The sequence below is a fragment of the Chenopodium quinoa genome, unplaced genomic scaffold (genome assembly GCF_001683475.1).
Source record: "Chenopodium quinoa cultivar QQ74 unplaced genomic scaffold, ASM168347v1, whole genome shotgun sequence".
Classification (NCBI taxonomy): Eukaryota; Viridiplantae; Streptophyta; class Magnoliopsida; order Caryophyllales; family Amaranthaceae; genus Chenopodium; species Chenopodium quinoa.
This window is the reverse complement of record NW_018742817.1, coordinates 1,534,776-1,552,792: the sequence shown is the minus strand read 5'-3', so window position 1 is coordinate 1,552,792 and position 18,017 is coordinate 1,534,776. Positions and strand designations below refer to the sequence as shown.

The 18,017-nt window shown below is 33.8% G+C and overlaps 1 protein-coding gene across 1 annotated transcript; it reads left to right on the top strand.

The window, feature by feature from the left end:
* The first annotated feature begins 2,863 nt into the window (after nucleotides 1–2,863).
* LOC110725934 (mitogen-activated protein kinase kinase kinase NPK1-like) lies at nucleotides 2,864–11,028 on the top strand. Its single transcript, XM_021905402.1, has 17 exons — nucleotides 2,864–3,742; nucleotides 3,842–3,883; nucleotides 4,199–4,264; nucleotides 4,335–4,445; nucleotides 4,551–4,631; nucleotides 4,731–4,808; nucleotides 4,928–5,010; nucleotides 5,514–5,592; nucleotides 5,713–5,813; nucleotides 5,928–5,967; nucleotides 6,192–6,251; nucleotides 6,331–6,380; nucleotides 6,478–6,703; nucleotides 6,797–7,018; nucleotides 7,143–7,432; nucleotides 7,531–7,598; nucleotides 10,522–11,028. The coding sequence occupies exons 1-17, from the start codon at nucleotides 3,413–3,415 to the stop codon at nucleotides 10,629–10,631; spliced, it is 2,037 nt and encodes a 678-aa protein (XP_021761094.1). The 5' UTR covers nucleotides 2,864–3,412; the 3' UTR covers nucleotides 10,632–11,028.
* Nucleotides 11,029–18,017: the final 6,989 nt, after the last annotated feature.

Genomic DNA, 18,017 nt, shown 5'->3' with positions numbered 1-18,017 from the left:
TCTTAATCATGTTAAAGCATAATAATAGCAAGATCCTAGACATGATACTAACAAGATTAATAACAAACCCTAGTATGTCACTAAGCAATAAAGATCAAAGCTTTAATCCTAACATGATACTAACATGAATAAATATTAGAAAGAACATAAAAGGCATCATAATAACCATACTTGTCATTAAAGTTACCCTAAACATGATACTAGGAATCATAATAACAATCTAAGCATGATTTCTACATAATAATATCAATAAAAACTATTAAAGCACTTACTTTGATGCCTCGTACCTCTTTCTAATAACAAAATACACACGTTAGTAACTTCAAGGAAAATAATAAGCAAAACAATTAAATAATAATTGAAAAAGAGATTTGGGACCAAACCCTCAGAAATTTAAATCTTTCACGTCTAGGGCGAAGGCAACTTCGAATATGGCTAGGTGTATCTAGATCTAATGAATGCGGAATTTTTATATTTGAGAGAAGCTAGTTTAGAAAAAAGAGAGAAAAAGAGAATTGATGAAAACTGATGAAAATTGATGATTGTAGATGATTGTGGATGAATGAAAAGACCTTGTTGGCGGTAAAAACTTGTTGGCGGCTCCCTACTTTCCTTGTCCCTAATAGTTGTCCCTAATCGTATATGTCAATTCCCACTTCCTAAGAGTGCCAAGCATACTCAAACATGCTTACATAGGCGCTTTTCGAATGACGCCTACGGGTGGGAAACGTATCAATTCTTCAAAAAGTCCCTGATCACTGAAAGACGGCGAGATAAGGTAAACATGGAAGAACCAGCAAAAAAATGCCATAGTTGCCCGAACAAACATAAGAATGTCCTATTCCTTTAAACACCGATTTTCAACTCTATAAGGCTTAGCAACAGATTTGCCCGAATTGGTATCCGATAAAATAATGGTTGCATGGTCCGAGAGGAGTATAGGTTGATGGACAACCTTGGCATGAGGATGGGTTTCGATCCAATAACGAGAAGCATAAGCTTTATCCAGACGCTCAAAAATAGGATATGAAACCATTTTATTATTAGTCCAAGTAAAATGTTGTCCAGTGAAAGGAATACCAACCAAATCCATCTATAAAAGCCAATTAATAAAATCCAATCTACCAGGGATTAAATCCCTACCCCCAAATTTATCAGAAACATATTGGACTTGATTGAAATCACATATCAAGAGTGCATTAGGGAGAGAGTCGAGATTCTCAGATATTGTATGCCAAACTGCTAATCTATTAGCTACATGCGGCGAACCATACACAAACACTACATATTTTGTATCACTACCCAAAAACAATTTAAATATAAATAGGCTCCAAACGAGTCGAAGCAAACCAAAACACAACCAACCCTCCACTAAGTCCTATAGCATCCATACCACAACTACCCAAGATAGGCAAGGAGGCTAATTTCTGTATTACACTACTAACTGGAAGCATAGTTTCCATAAGAAACCCGATATCTACACCAAAAGTGCGGACTAAAGAGAGCACATAAGGAATTTAAAGGGGAGTCCCTTTGTCCTAATCCCCAACAATTCCATGCCATAATCTTCATGGATGACCAGATGACGCTTTAGGGGAGGCCACCATCTCTACAGAAGAACTCTGAGAATCTGAAGCTGGAGAACCCTTGCGTTTCTTGCAAGGGGGAAGACAAGGGAAGCAACCCTGCCGTTAAAAAGCCCGGGAAATTGGAAGAGTAGGAGATAATTGTTCAAGTGCAGAGCTCCTTCTCTTTTCTGGACACTAGTTCTTAACCCAAGTACGGAAAGTGTCACGACCCTTTTCAATCAAACGTGATAACTAAAGCTTTTTTTATTGGACGACTCTGTTTCGCAGACCCGCGCTCCTGAGATGAAGAATTAACCGCCGGTTTTTTAAGAGGAGGTTTTGGCTGTTTGAGAGGATATGATGTTTGTGAGGAGAAAAGCCCATTAACAATCCTGGATTTTTTTATCCCCAATAATAAAGAAGATCGAGCCAGTGGAGGAAAAATGCTGTGGGTGAGGGGTGAAAGGTAGGCTTATTAAGGGAACTAGGTATCAATTTAGCAAACCTTCTCTTCTTTTTAGAGCAGGGATTTGATACCCAGTCTTGGATTCGATGCTCTGAAAATTGAAAATAGTCTACGAATCGGCCAAGAACTAGATGAAGGTGGAAGCCGAAATTTTAGGGTTTATAATCAGATGAATTCCGACTTGAGTTATCGAAAAATTGGGATTCCGTCATATTAATTGAAAAGGGGGAAAATGAAATTAGGGAAATCGAAACCGTAAAACTAGGATTACCGAACAGAGTATGAAAATTAAAATCAACTAGAGAACTTGGGTCAACGAAAATTCCACTGATTTTGATTCAAAGAGCTTACTTTAATTTTAATTTGCTGAAATTGGAAGTCGGTGACGAAGGTGGAAGAAGCTCTAGTTTCATAGAGAGAGAAGCTCTCTTTTAGAGAGAGAAGTTATACCAATATATCAACTAACTTACTAAAATATAAACATTATTAAGAGACCCATAGTCCTAACACGACCTAATATATGGGTTAGTCCATGCATGAGCTCCACTAATCAACGACTTTTTCCTAACTCATTCTAGACATAACCCGCTTGCATGACAAATGGGTCTACACAATATAACCCATGCCCAACTTTAGTAGTATAGTAGACCTGTCAATCCTGACCCGACATGAATGACCTGATATGGAATTCAAATCATTGACCCGAACTTACCCGATTCAATTAGTATCCAATCCGAAGTGGATGGAGTTAACCCAAACGTGACCTGATGCATGCCCGAATGACCCTACCGAATAATGACCTGAAACCCGCAATTGACCTGACCCAAAGTGACCCCTTCTGATTTTAACCCGAATTGATTCACCCAAATGTACACGACCCGAAGTGACCTGACCCGATACATGAAGTGAATAGGATTAAATAGTGAATTACTAATTCTAGATTCTTACTTAGGTAGTCACTTTTTTTTTGGTGAACCCTTTATTTGCTGATATGAAATTGACCTGTTCCAAACTTGACTTAAATTACCCGTTTGCTAGGTCCTGAGAAAAAATTAATGGAAAGAAAAGGGAAGAAGAAGATCACGTGCCTTAGACATGATTATATATCTCAAACTCTCAAAGACCAAAATAAGAAAGGAATAAAAAAAAAACAAAAGAAAAATAAATAAAAAAAACCAAAAGAAAGAAAATAATAACGTTGAGAAATTTTTGAAAATGAATCCCTCTCAACTCCAACCCCTCTTTTCCCTCTTCAAATCAAATCTCTTCTTCCTTCTCTCTTCTCTTCTCAAATGAACTTCAACTCCAACTCCAAACAACCCTAATCAACCACCGCAACAACCACCGTCAACCGCCGCAACAACATCCGACAAATCAAATGCAAGAACTCTTCGGATCAGTTCGTCGATCCTTACTCTTCCGAACTTCAAATTCTGCCTCCCCAACCACCGACACCGACGTCGGTTTCGGTGGTTTTGTCGATAAAATTGGCTCCTCAATCCGTAAATCACGCATCGGATTGTTCGCGACAAAGTCCCCAGTTCGAGCACTTCCGTATTCTCCGGCGAAGGAGAATATGCCGCCGTCGAGTAAAGATGAAGCTCCGCCTATTCGATGGCGGAAAGGGGAGTTGATTGGTTGCGGCGCTTTTGGGAGGGTTTATATGGGGATGAATATTGATTCTGGTGAATTACTTGCTGTTAAGCAGGTTTGATGATTAGGGTTTATTGTTTTTGGGTTTTTGAATTTGAAATTTTGTTGGGAAATTGTGGGGTTTTGATTTTGTGAATTGGGTTTTAATTTGCAGGTTTCGATTGCTTCTGGTGGTGCGTCTAGAGAGAAAACTCAGGTTAGGGAATTAATTCAGGGTTTTATGATGAATTTGAAATTAGGGATTGGTTTCTCTTGATCTATTGATTTTAGTTGAATTTGAAATGGAATTGTCAAATTGAGACTTGATTGATTATGCAATTCGCAATTTTTACTGTCTTGGATGCTTAATTGTGTGAATTCGTCTTGTTCGGATCATTAGTATTGATTTATTAGTTCATAAGTATTGATTTATTAGTTTGATTCTTATTGTTACCGGTTTTAAGATACAAGATTATCTAAATTCTGCTTCTATTTGATTGTTTGATTTATTTTGTTTCGAAAATGGGAGTAGGCTCACATAAGGGAGCTGGAAGAGGAAGTGAAGCTGCTAAGGAATCTATCACATACAAATATAGTTGTAAGTATTTTATCTTTTCATGTAACAAAATACAAATATTGCTGGAGTCTGAGCTTAATTTCCATGCCAGAGATATTTGGGGACTGCAAGAGAGGAGGAGGCTTTGAATATTTTACTGGAATTTGTTCCAGGTGGATCCATTTCCTCACTTCTTGGCAAGTTTGGATCATTTCCGGAATCTGTAAGTTTTTGCTCTATCTAGTGTCTTGATTTTTCATAATTTCTGCTTCTAAAACATGTTGAGCTCATTATACCGGATCATACTTTCTGGTTTTGTCCTGACCAGGTCATAAGAATGTACACTAAGCAGTTGCTACTGGGGTTAGAATATCTGCATAAGAACGGCATTATGCATAGGGATATTAAGGTATTGCTGTGATGCATATAGATCATTGCTCATCAATCTCTCTATTTCTGATCGTTTTCAAAGTATGTGTGGTGTTTACACATTCTGTTAATGATGTAGGGTGCAAACATTTTAGTTGACAATAAAGGATGTATTAAACTTGCTGATTTTGGTGCTTCCAAGAAAGTTGTTGAGCTGGTACAAATTTATTCCATTCTTATCTTTGCTTGTCTTCATAAACACGTTACTTTGTAAGTGATTGGTAGCTGATCTCACGCTGATTGATTCATTCTGTATGAATATTTTTGCACTAACAGGCTACAATGACCGGGGCGAAGTCAATGAAGGGTACTCCACATTGGATGGCACCTGAAGTTATTCTTCAGACTGGACATAACTTGTGAGGATTATATTTAAATCTAATTAAATTTTTCTCACCAGTCCCCACGCCAAAAGAAACTCATTCATTTAGCTATTTGACTTAGTCATCTTTAAGTTCAACTTTCCAATTAGAAGCAATCTTTTTGTTTGATCTCAAAGAATTGTGGCAGTTGGAAAAGATTTTGAACTTGTTTTGAATGGCTTGACTGCCAGAATGGAAAAAAAGAAAAGGCCTTTGGATGGCAGCATGTGGAATATTGCATGTTATTTAAGAACTCAGTAGTAATATCGAGGTTTATTACAAGATTTGACCTTATATGTTTCTCTTAAAACTCCCTCAAGCGCGCATATACCAGAAATCAGAATAATTTATATTTAAGGAGTGATAGGGCTGGATTGATGTTTTATATTTTCATGATGGATATCCAAATAATATTTAGTGTACATTTTATAAAATTTAATAGACAACTATACTGATTTGAGATCTCTGGAGCTCATGCTTGTAACTGTTTAATACCTCAGTTCTGCTGATATATGGAGTGTCGGTTGTACGATCATTGAAATGGCCACAGGAAAGCCTCCATGGTGCCAGTATCAGGAGGTAACTCTACCTCACATTCACACGACTTTAGATTTCTGGTCATAATGTTTACCAATATGTCAATGTTGTGTTTTTGTACTTTGTTTTCCCTGTTTGACATTTTTAGTCTCTGTTTTTTAGGTGCAAGCTTTGTTCCATATTGGGACCACTAAGTCTCATCCTCCCATCCCCGAACACCTTTCAGCCGATGCAAAGGATTTTTTGATTAAGTGCTTACAAAAGTAAGACTGTCTTGTTGTCTCTTACAGCGACCTGATGTTTCGTTTAAGAACTATATTTTTCCGCGCACTTTATGCACACTATCTCAACCCCATGATTTATTTTTTTGGTGACAGGGAACCATACTTAAGGGCATCCGCTTCAGAACTTCTACAGGTACTTCTCATACTTTCTGCAGTTCAATTGAGCTCTTTTCAATTTAAAATGGGGCCATGAAATAGGATGCTTTACTGTCAAATTTCTGGGATCTCCACTTGCTATTCTCCTCATCACCTTTGCATCTTCCTGCCATGTTATTCAGAGAAGCCACTGAAATTTCTGCAGCATATTTTGTCTTAACTATTATATACCTGTACTATTATTGTGGCAATTTTATGCAGCATCCATTTGTCACTGGAGAATATCGGGAATCTCAACCTGGTTTTCGTCGTTCAGTTATGGTTAGTTCAATCTGAATGGCTATTTGGTTTATTTTACTCTCTTTGCTTGCTACTCAAACAAGTTATTGTGGCCCTCTAGGAAAATAGTGGAAACCAAACCGCAACTACACCAATAGACCAGAAGAGCATGTAAGTGCTTTTACATCTTTTTTTCCTCAAACAAACCTTAGCGTTCAAGTTGATTGTGAATTAATGTGGACTCTGAAGGATTCATTCAATGCTGCAGGAGAAGCAACGTAATGAGGTCAATAAGCGGTGGACTAAAAGATATTTGCAATATGGGTAGTGTGAGGTGCTCAACGGTTTACCCTGACAAATTCTCTGGTACAAGTCCTCTATGGGGCACAAACACTAGTGATGATGACATGTGTATAATAGATGATAAAGATGACTTTGCAGTATGTTCATCAGCACAATCAAACCCTACAATGCTTGCAGATGACTTCAGTAAGGTAACACATTTTATATATTCATACTATGAAATAAAAAGCTTTATGTTCTATAAATTGTAATGAGTTTACTGACATAAACTTTGAATAAATTAGAGTTTCAATCCTATGTGCGAGCCAAATGATGATTGGCCATGTAAATTTGATGATAGTCCCGAGGTTGGAAGAAGCAACATTGACTTGTTTCCTAGGGAAGACTGTGGAACTGCTGAAGCATCTTGCAATGTAGGAACTGAGTTTACATTCCCTAGTGAAGCATTGGGTGATGATGATGAAGAAGTTACTGAGTCAAAGATTCAGGCATTCTTGAACGAAAAGGTAAAAAATGTTCATTCGTGAAATGTCCATATTCCCTCTATATGCAGGTGCCAGAATTTGGTCATTCTGAATGTCATCTATGACTTTGATGTACTTTTATTAAACTATTTCTTGAATCACTCAGGCGTTCGATCTCAAGAAACTTCAAGAAGAGTTCTATAATAATACAATAAATGTAGCCTCCCCAAAAGCTTTTAGGGGCATAGACAGTGATGCTGCTAGTAATTTACCTTCCAAAATTAAGTCGCCTGCACCTGTACCCAGTCGACGACTGTCTACTGCAGCTGATGTTTCCAAGAATGTGAGTCCTGCAAGTCACAGCAGACCTGTCCTAGATATGGATGGTCCCAGAGAGCAGCCTTTAAAGGAGCTTCCTGAGATCAGAGAGATACAGAAAGAAGGACATAGTTCAAGGTTTGTGAATGGCATAAGTTTCTTGTTTTTACTCTTTTATTAATTTATTTTTTTTTTTTGTTTGAATTGTTCTGATGGTAGAGATCTTGTGCTTGCAGTCCTAGCTTTTCTGAAAGACAAAAGATATGGAAGGAAGAACTCGACAAAGAACTTGAGATGGAAAGAGGCAAGTATTTCAATTTGCATTTTAAGTTAGTAACTGACACCAGTGACCCGGCATGCAAGCTGAATTGGTTGATTTCCTTAAACATTGACCGGTTTCTTTTCTGTCAAACTAACTGCACCCTAGAATCTTAAGTAGACTATTCACTGTTAATTCATTTATGACATTAGTTTGATTTCACACAATGATTACCAACCGAATCTTCATTTTGAGTTAGAAAGTGAGTACCTGTTCAAAAATCTAAAATGCTTATTAAAGACAGATCATACGAAGTAATAATTACCAAAGACAAAATTACATACTCTGTATTATTTTGGTGATTCATGTAGTGTAAAATTCCAGGGGAAAAAAGTGACTTCAAGTCTCATTAAAGGGTAAAACATCACCTAATGCTAGAATTTTATTCTTGGAGAGTTGGAGGATTGTTCAACAGGCAATCTGTTTGTTAGTGGGGAAAAGCCCCTGATTTTATGTGGAGCATTTTTGAACTTTCAGTTTTACATGAGTTTTTGATAAAACAAGTTTTTTTTTTTTTTTTTTTTTTTTTTTTCTCTCTCTAGAATTTCAAAGGTTTTAGATTACGAATGTGCAAAATTGTTAAAATATTACACTTAAGAGAAAGAATGTGTTTTTTAGATCATCTAAGGTTGTAGAATACATTTAAATGTTATTTTCAGATATTCAAAGGTTGAGGAAGGAGAAAAATAGAATTTGAATGTGTTTGCAAAAGCTGTTCGTGTACTCTGGGTGCTCCACCCCCTCCACCCCCCCCCCCCCCCAAAAAAAAAAAAAAAAAAAAAAATTGGATTTCTAGTATGTGACTAAAATGACCAACATAACATGCTCTTTTTTTTTTCCTTCTGCAAGAACATGTTCATTGAAACTAGAAATGTAAATCATGGTGTATGCAGCTTCTTTGGTTATGGGATTTGGGATTTTACTCATAAGAAAGCATGCTCCAACCTACACCATTTCAGAGCAGGGTAGAGGCTAGAGCATATACTGAGATTAAATCAATACATATGAAGATATTATAGGTCTGGAGACACCATGGTCATTCTCATTTAAAGATACTAGTTGCTAAGCTTGTAGATCCTATTGGGAAGGAAATAATAATACTTTTATTGGAATAAACTATGTCCAAGAATGATGGCTAAGACTTCTGTGTTATTAGGCACGACAATAGTCTCTTTCCCCAGTATAGTCACAAAACATAATGCAAAGCAACTTAGCAACCTCCTTACAGCCAAGGTCTTGTACTTTTCTCACTGAAACTGCACAAACCTGACCCTCCATAATTAAAATCCAGGCACTGCTATTTTCATCATGAAACTTCTCAAGCTCCTTTCATGCCTGGATTTGTAGGTATTATCCGCCATAGAAACCTTTAGAAGTCTGCTTCTGGATTTTAACCATTTCAGTTTTCTTCTTAAACTGCTCCTCTGAATCTCCCAACAAAGCAGTATCTTATGCTGTAGCTAATACATAAAAGAAACTTCAAAATTTCTTGCCTCACTGACTTGCATAAACACAAAAAAATGCACTAGTAAGGACTAAATTTGATAATTACCCTCCTGATCAAGATATTACCCACGACTAATCTGATGAGTACACCTATCCTAGTACGTAGTATAATAAACCTATACCAAGGCCCTCAATACAGCATCCCTAACAATTTTATGTCTAGCATGTCTATGCTCTTCTTGCACCTCATTACACTCTTTTCATGCCAAGCTGCATATTCTTAAATCACTATCACCTTTAAGATACTCGACATTGTAGAGTGGGTGTGAAATCCTTATTTGGCACTTCCTTCTTTTGTGGACACCTCATATATAGCTACATATTACTTGAGAGAAAAATATTATAGGAAGGGGGAATAGAAGTAAAGTACTCATAGATGGTCTAGAGATTGGAATTTTAAAGAAGTATCTAACCCAATACGAAATTGATGAAGCAAAAGCTTTGAGCGAGTCTGATCTAAAGATTAAACAAAATGAGATTAGCTAAATGAGTCACAAATGACTGAAAGAGGAGGTGGAATTTAAAACAAAGAATCATAAGCTTGAGATTACCAAAAAGAAGAAAAAAAAAAAAAGAAAAATTCCTATTATCATCAAATTTGAATTGTATTAACAACGAGCTTCATTTATTAAAAACATATTTAAACAGGAAGCCACAGAGGCTTCTAAAATTTTTACAACTCTGGAAGGATTAGTTCATTCAATGTGGGGGGGGGGGGGAAGTTGATTACTTTTCACAATTTTCTTTCGAAGGCTTGTCGCTTGTCTTATTTCATTGTGTCCGTTGAATACTTGAATTTCCCATGCCTAGAAGTCTTACCAAACTAGTGGGCCTTCAAAACTATACTTTTGTGCATATGAATCTCCTGGAAAATTTGCAAATTGCAGCCATTTAAAGTTCGTATTTTGCAAATTGCAGCCATTTAAATTTTTTTTTGCAAATTGCAGCCCAAAAGTTCGTATAAATTGTAAATTGCAGCCCAATTCAACTTTTTCATCGGTTTACATGTTGAAAAATCTTTGTTTAAGGTTTTAGGGGTCATTTTAGTTCTTAAGGATCCGAATTGAGCTCGGAATTAACAAAAGAATAACGTAAGTGTCTCATTTTTACAGTTTACCACAAATCGATATATTTTTGTAACGTAAAACGAGGCACTTATGTTATTTTTTTTAAAGTTAAATTGGGCTGTAATTTACGATTTATACGAACTTTTGGGCTGCAATTTGCAAAAAAAAAAATATAAATGGCTGCAATTTGCAAATTTTCCGAATCTGCTGGATGATTAGTAAGTGAGATCTGTCTGCATCTCTGCTGCAAAAAAGGGTCTTAGTCAATCATCTGAGATCTTCTCAACTCAATTCTCCCTTGTATTTATGGTCCTGATCATAAAGCTCCATTGCAGAGAGACTAGCAGAAAGATTGCGGCAGGCAGGGGGGAAGACCTCATCTCCAAACAAGCGGGTTCCTAGTCAACAGAGGGAACGATTACCTTTTGCATCACCGCCTAAATGAGTACATGTTTTTTAATGTCTCTGGCAATGATGCTTCGAGGAAGACGTGCTTGCCAGGAAAGCACGAATGTATCTAGCAGTATTTTTGGTAAAGAAAGTTGTGTGTTAAATAATACTCCATGTAGCGACCACCTAGCAGTCTTTTCATGAATAGCAGGTCTGCCAGTTGATCAATTGTATCAGTCTTCTGGAGGGTGTGAAGAGGCTGACAAATCACATCTTCATTCAGTGTTTTGTAATTTCTTACTTCTGCTTAAGCGTGATTTATATGTTTTATGCTGAATATTAAGGATGTGATATTGAGTTTTTCTTTAGCGATGATGATGTTATAGCAATGTATAAAGGCATTGATAACGGTTGAATGTATAGTGGCTCCAGAAGTTGCTTGTTTGCTTTAATCACTAAGAGCTTAAATCGCACTTTTTTTCACTTATGCATCAGGATTTCATTGTTTGATTTATTGGCATTTTGACACTTAAAGTTTTGTCGAACATACTCTTGGTAACTCTTCAAGACCATGAATCTAACATGTATTGCATAACTCTTCATGATATATGAATTAAGGCTCCTGAATATGTTGATTATCAGTTAATTGATCCATTTAAACTAGCTATATAAGTTTAAAACATTCATGCCAGTGTAATGTTTGGAAACAGAACTATTTGCTCTTGGTCCATTATCAAGCTGTCTTTAAAATTTAGTCCTGTCTAGATTTGTTTGCCTGAAAGTCAAAGCATCACCGCTTCCAATTTTCGACCATTAATCTAAGTTTCCCTTGGAGTGAATATTCCATACTCATTCAAACACAATGACACCAGTCGTACGGGCGTTTGTCATTTCAATGCATTTCATTGGGTTTGCTATCTTGGATGTAGTTATGGTCTGAGATAAGAATTAGGGTGTTTGAGATTGTTGCTTTTGGGTTAGAACACTATATAAGTGAAGTCGAGTAACACTAATTGAAATTAAGGCAACTAATTTACTATGTTAGTAGTAGCTAATTCCCAACGATGAAATGCTTGAAGAATGTTGAGCTTAAATTGACATCATCACTTATATAATATGCAATCTGCTCGTGAATAGAAGTATAATCATATTGTAAGTGATTATTGTAATATGGAGTTAACTTTTTGTAGGATCTTTCTTGTAAATGTAAATTAACTCCCAAGTATAAAAGTAAAATTTCAATATTCCTATTAGGTGGTTAAAACATCAAACTCAAAAGTCATACCCGTTGCTTTATTTTATTTTTCTCCTTACTATATGAAAAAATGTTACTCGTTTGGACATTTCCAAGTTTTAGTTAGCTATTTCACGTGTTCTATGATCATAGACTAATAAACATTATGTAATGGAAATGGCTTGAAAAGGTTATTTGTTCCTGAAAAGTTGTTTTGATTCTTGGACACCCACTTAAATCATATGGATATTGTTGTCCACAATCATGCATTGTTTGACCAATAGATTAATAGTTTGTTGAAAGTTAGTCTACCAATGGATTAATGCATTGTTTCTTGAATGAGTGAGCGACTTATTTAAGGAGGAGCGGCATTCCTTAAAATCTAGTGCTCTTGGTTGGTAACATAGTCCTGTTAACCCCATACACAAATCTGTTAATTGAACTATATACCTCATTTAATGATGTTCTTAAGATCATGTGATGTAATTAAAAGGATTTTACGTGTATGGGGGAGTATTGAAGTATAGTCTTTCCAATTAAGCAACACATAATTAAGTATCTTTCGCTGATAAAAGATAAGAGAGTTAAACATTTACAATACTAAAAGATTAATCTTTATATTGCCATATGGACTCTTTCTACACTAAGACTATCTGCCAATTAAAATAAAAGATACAGAAAAAGTATACATATATAAATATGGTTTGGAATTTTTTCCAACTTAGAGTTATTGACAAAAGACTTAATCCTTGTAATATATGACATTAGTTCCTTGTTACGAACTTACTAATCTAGATATCGATACACCAGAATATCAATTCCTAATATTTTATCCTCATTTTTTATATTACAAAATAAAAAAATATCTCATAGTTCAACGATTATATTGTCAATAAGTGGTATTAAAAATCATTCATGGAATGCAAAAAAATCTTAACTTAGAAGTCTTAACTTAAGAAAAAAATCATCTTGTTATAATCATATTTCACACGAGAGACATTTTCTATAAGGCTTCCATGATGAATGCAAAAAAGGTAAATAATTATGAAAGACAAGCTTTTAAAAGGGCTTTTTGAAAAGAAAGATACTAGTAGCTAGGGTCCTCCCTCTTGTTGTTGCATATTGTTGAATTGAATAGAGAGAGGTATACGGAAAACTGAAGAGTACTTATCCATTGTCTTGACAACGATTTTATGCCAAAAAGTTTGGATTTGCATATTCTCAATGGATTTCACTTTTACTAGCTAGGTCTTTGTGTCTCCCATCAATTGGCCCAATTTTATTTTGTTTTCCTTTTTCTCATTTCCTTTTGAATTGAAACACATTGTTACTTGAAAGATAAAAATATAAAATGTTTTATTTCAAATTTTTGGTAACACAATTAGTGGCGGAGTTAGTTTTTATGTAACATTATAGATTCTAAGTTAAACACATATACTATGTTCCTTGCCAATTGCCATAATCAAAGGACCAACTTAATTATATCTATAATATTAGCTAAGGTTGGATATATAATTATGTTGTATTGTGCCTTGAATAAAATGACTTAAGTCCATATTTATTAGGGTTTATAGCACAAACCATGGAATACTACAGTATATTATTTATATATTTTGTCATGTTGCAAATTCAACTAGTGACGGAAACACAATTCGAGCTCTAGTTGTTAGATAATAGATTTATATATTATCTTGTTAATATTCTGTAAATTATACTTTGTGTAATTAGGGCTCTCATTATTAGGTTGTACATACCTATATATATTGATTAATGAGAGTGCTCCAACGAAGGAGAATTACACACTTCTACAACCTAATAATGAGAGCCCTGATTACACAAGATATAACTTACAGAATATTAACAACCTAATAATGAGAATACTCCTTCGTTGGAGTATTCTCATTAATCAATATATATAGGTATGTACAACCTAAGAGCCCTAGTTACCCAAGATATAATTTACAGAATATTAACAAGATAACATATAAATCTATTATCTAACACTAGTTCCCATGTGTAGAGTAGAATATATTTACTTTTAATTTAGAATATTTTGCTTGATTATGGTGTGCCTCAGGGTTCAAACTAGCACAATCAAGTATTATCTTTACTCGTAATTTTACAACATTTCATATAAATTTTCTACAGAAACATGCGAGATTAAATTAGTAATATACTAATATCTCTGTATCTAGCTTCATATCGCCCCTTTTCCTTTTCACCAAAAAAATAAAAATATCGCCCCTCTTCCACCTTTTGCTTTGTTTTTGGACTATATGGCCATTTTTCTTTATTCCTAATTTTTTTGACTAGGAGACAATAATCACTATACCATTTTAGGTTTTTTTTAGACATGTAATAAAGGGGAGCAAAGAGAAGAAGCTTTCTTTGTAAGGGTGTGGTGACCATGATCCATTTTGAAGATTATGAGATCTTCAAGCATAAGGTTTTTGATTTTGATCGTTCATTAACAACACGCTTCTTCAAAAATTGGAGGCCATTGTTCATTAAAAGTGGTCCCTATAAATCTATATAATAGACTTATGATCTCTACTCCGTATCTACATACAACTTGTATATCTAGTAACTGAATTTCAAAAAAAAATGAAACAATTTTTTTTTTTTTTGGATTGTGCTTTTATGATGTGATAAAAATCTTATTGACAACAAGATGTTTACGTACAAATACACAATGTAGAGAATATACAAGTTCAGAATTGCATTGCACCAATTGCCATTGTTTTAGATCGAGGATCAATAAAAATTTGATGTGCATTTCCCACCCTAACTTATTATAGTTGCATTATTAAGGAAAAGTGTGGCAACATCTACATGATGGAAATGAAATGAAATTGAATGAAATGCATGAATTAATTTTAAAGTCATTTAACTATTGAATTAATACAACAAGTTCTAATAAATATACACAAATTATATTTTTACATAATTTGAATTCAAAAAAAATAATTTTTTTTTTGACGGGCACGGAGAATAAGTTAAGTCCTCCATTCATTAATACTTGCATGCAACACTTTCCTCTTTTGGCCATTATTTAATAATTTTAGCATTTTTTTTTTAATTTTAACATATAAAGCCTATATCATCGTATTATTTTAATCCCTCACTAGCTCTGCTTACAATAATAACCTATTACTAGGGCAGCTAATGTGCGCACTGTAGCTAGTTGTATTCGAAAATTCTTTCGATTTGACCTTAAATCACAAATTTAGTTGTTGATATGTAAACAACTATATTTAAAGGTATAAGTATCCAAGACAACTAAAATTAATGAAAGAAAATAAATGAATATTTTTTAGGGTATAGTTTTTATATACCCTAAAAAATGTTCATTTAAATCATTTTTAGTAGAATAAAAATAAGTGTATTTAATATATGTGTTGCTTAATTATAGTGTTGCTTAATTGGAAAGACTATAAATAAATGATTTAATTAAGTATCCTAAAAAATTAAATAATTGAACATAGAAAATTGTTTGTTGATTGTACCCTAAAAATAAGTGTCCAAGACAAATTTGAAGGGTATAATTGGCATCATAGTATTGATAAGAGTGATCTTATACTTTTTATAAGGGTAGGGATTCAATGGATCTATTAGTAACTTCACTTGTATTGTACTAATAAGTAATATTATATCTCTCTTCCACAATTAAAAAAAAAAAAGATTTATAGTCTACTTGCACATTAATTCATTCAATACCATGCATGTAATAATACCAACAAACCTTCTTAAAACTATGTGTAAATACAGGTTTTGTATGTACTTAAAAATAGAGGAAAGTCTTATTATATTTAGCTAGGTAATTAAAATTTCATAGAAAACGATGTATAATACTAACACTGATTTTGACCATGAAAAACTTTATTTCGATGGTTTTGTGGTTTCTTAAGTTGGAGACATGAAATGTATATCGTGCAATGGTTACTTCAAATACGTAATAATAATGTATGTTGTTATTGTTGTAGTATGTAGATTAGACCATATATATCCATTTCAAACAAGTTTATTAAAGCTTCCTTCAATTCATCCAAAAAGTATTGCAAGTGACAAAGAAAACTTGCATGACTAGGAGACAAAACACCCCTCAATAACAAACTTTCACAAATGGAGACACCACCACTATTAACTAACATAAAGTAAACCTCAATAAAGTTGTAAATAATGTAAATACCAAATACTACATAAATAACAAAATATGTTCACCACTAGCGAAAGCACAAAATAGGTAATGTTTTATTCCAAGAATGGTTTTGTCATTCCCCCGTTTGGCCGTATATGAGTAACACTAGTAAAAATTGGACTATCAATCTATCATAATGGAGGTGTCAATGCTAATTTTTTGGAGCGGAAGATCACGAGCAAGCCTCAATTTATCAACTAGACAGATATAAAAGTAAATCAAATCATATATTAGTAAATAAGTTAACCGCTTTGATTTTCATTTAATATAGGACACCACACTAATATGTTGAAATTAAATTCAGTTCATTTCAGCTCCTAATTTCATTCTCTTATAAAATATTCAGTTCAGTTCAGTTCAGTTCAGTTCAGTCAATGAGAACATGCCCTAAGTTGATTTTATTACAAAAATGTCATACTAATTGAAGAAAATTTGTTGGCTTATTTACAAAATTGTCACTTAATTTGCATATTTTATTTATCTGGTTGTTTTATTTCGTAAATAACATATATCTCGTGTATTAGCATGAGTACACTCTAGTAATTTTTAAAAGTAGAGTAAATAATACACTAATAATAATAAAAAAATAAACTAGCTAGACCAACAGAAAGACAAAAAATTCAGACAAAGAATAAGACATCTTATATTATTATTCCCTCAAATATTTTCTCTTGTTTCTTTAAAAATCTATCTTTGGTCATTTATCTGAGTCATTGTACAAGGGAAAGGATAAAGATATAGAGTTAAGGATTGGTGGTCGAGTCAGAAATTGAGCCAATTACATGAATTTTGGATGCCAATCTAGTTGAATGGACGCCGTAACTCCACGGTTGGCCACTGATTTATCTCCTTTACATATAAGCACCATGTAATTTATTCTATGCTTATATAGTACACTCGTATAAAAAGTTATACTTTCTATGTTAAATTATGCTCTCATTCTTATTTATATATGGTTGTTACTTCTACTTGATCATGTGGTCCTAATCTCATAACAATGGAAACAACGTGTGAATGGTGTAAAAAGGTTAAATTCAAGTTGATACCACGCATTGGTCTATATTACATGTATCGGTATATTGATATAGTTAGGGTGGTAATTAAATGAGTCGACAATTCGACTTGGCTAGCCTTCGATTGGCTTGATCTGAACCCTGTAAAAAAGATCGTTTGATTTGAGATTTTAACAAGACAAGTCAACTAACCAAATTGGAATTTTAAGATCACAAATTTGTATATATAACATATCATTGAAAAAAACCTACTACCTCCAATTCTTATTACTCGGAATAAAGAAGTATTTTATGTCTCACAAATAATACCCTTTTGTTGCACATAATAAGAATCGAAAGTATGTAGTAGTTGATGAAATCTTAATTAAATCTTTAAAATAAGGTAAACTAAATTCTTGTATTTTCCCTTAAAAAAAAAAAGAAAGAAAAGAAAAGAAGTGAAATTTGCGTGTTTTCCTTTCCTTTTTTTTTTCCTACAAATTTTTTATGTTTATACACCACTTTGATTCTCTTAAGGTTGTACTTAACTTTTTTTAATTTGATAGGAACATTAAGGATCGATTCTCCTCAGCTTAATTTCAGTTCAGCTCCAATCAGTTCAGTCTAGTTCGGTTCAGTTCCTAAATTTTCTCTCATAAACAATTTAGTTCAGTTCAGTTCATTTCAATAAATCAGAACAGTCCCTAACGCCTTGCACTTTGAGTTGAAGTAAAAAATGAGCTGAATTCAGCTGAATTGAAATAAGTTAAACTTAACTGAATTGAAATTAAGTTGAATATAATAGGGCATGTAAATATTTTGTTAAATTAAGGAAATGCGCTGCAATGTGATGAATAGAAAATAAAGTACCCTTTTATCCAAATTATGCTAACACTTGTTGTTTTTATTCATTTAATTAAGAATTTGAGATTTCTTAGGTATTGCATATTCATTATTTGATATTTAACTTCTTGCTATTGTATAGGCTAACGAAATTTATAATTTTGTACAAGTATT

What these genes read in the sequence shown, in the direction of transcription:
- LOC110725934 (XM_021905402.1), top strand. Translation starts at nt 3,413, where the DNA reads ATGCAAGAACTCTTCGGATCAGTTCGTCGATCCTTACTCTTCCGAACT. An exon ending in AATTACTTGCTGTTAAGCAG is followed by an intron (nt 3,743 to 3,841) that starts GTTTGATGATTA and finishes TTTAATTTGCAG; the next exon opens with GTTTCGATTGCTTCTGGTGG. An exon ending in TATCACATACAAATATAGTT is followed by an intron (nt 4,265 to 4,334) that starts GTAAGTATTTTA and finishes TTTCCATGCCAG; the next exon opens with AGATATTTGGGGACTGCAAG.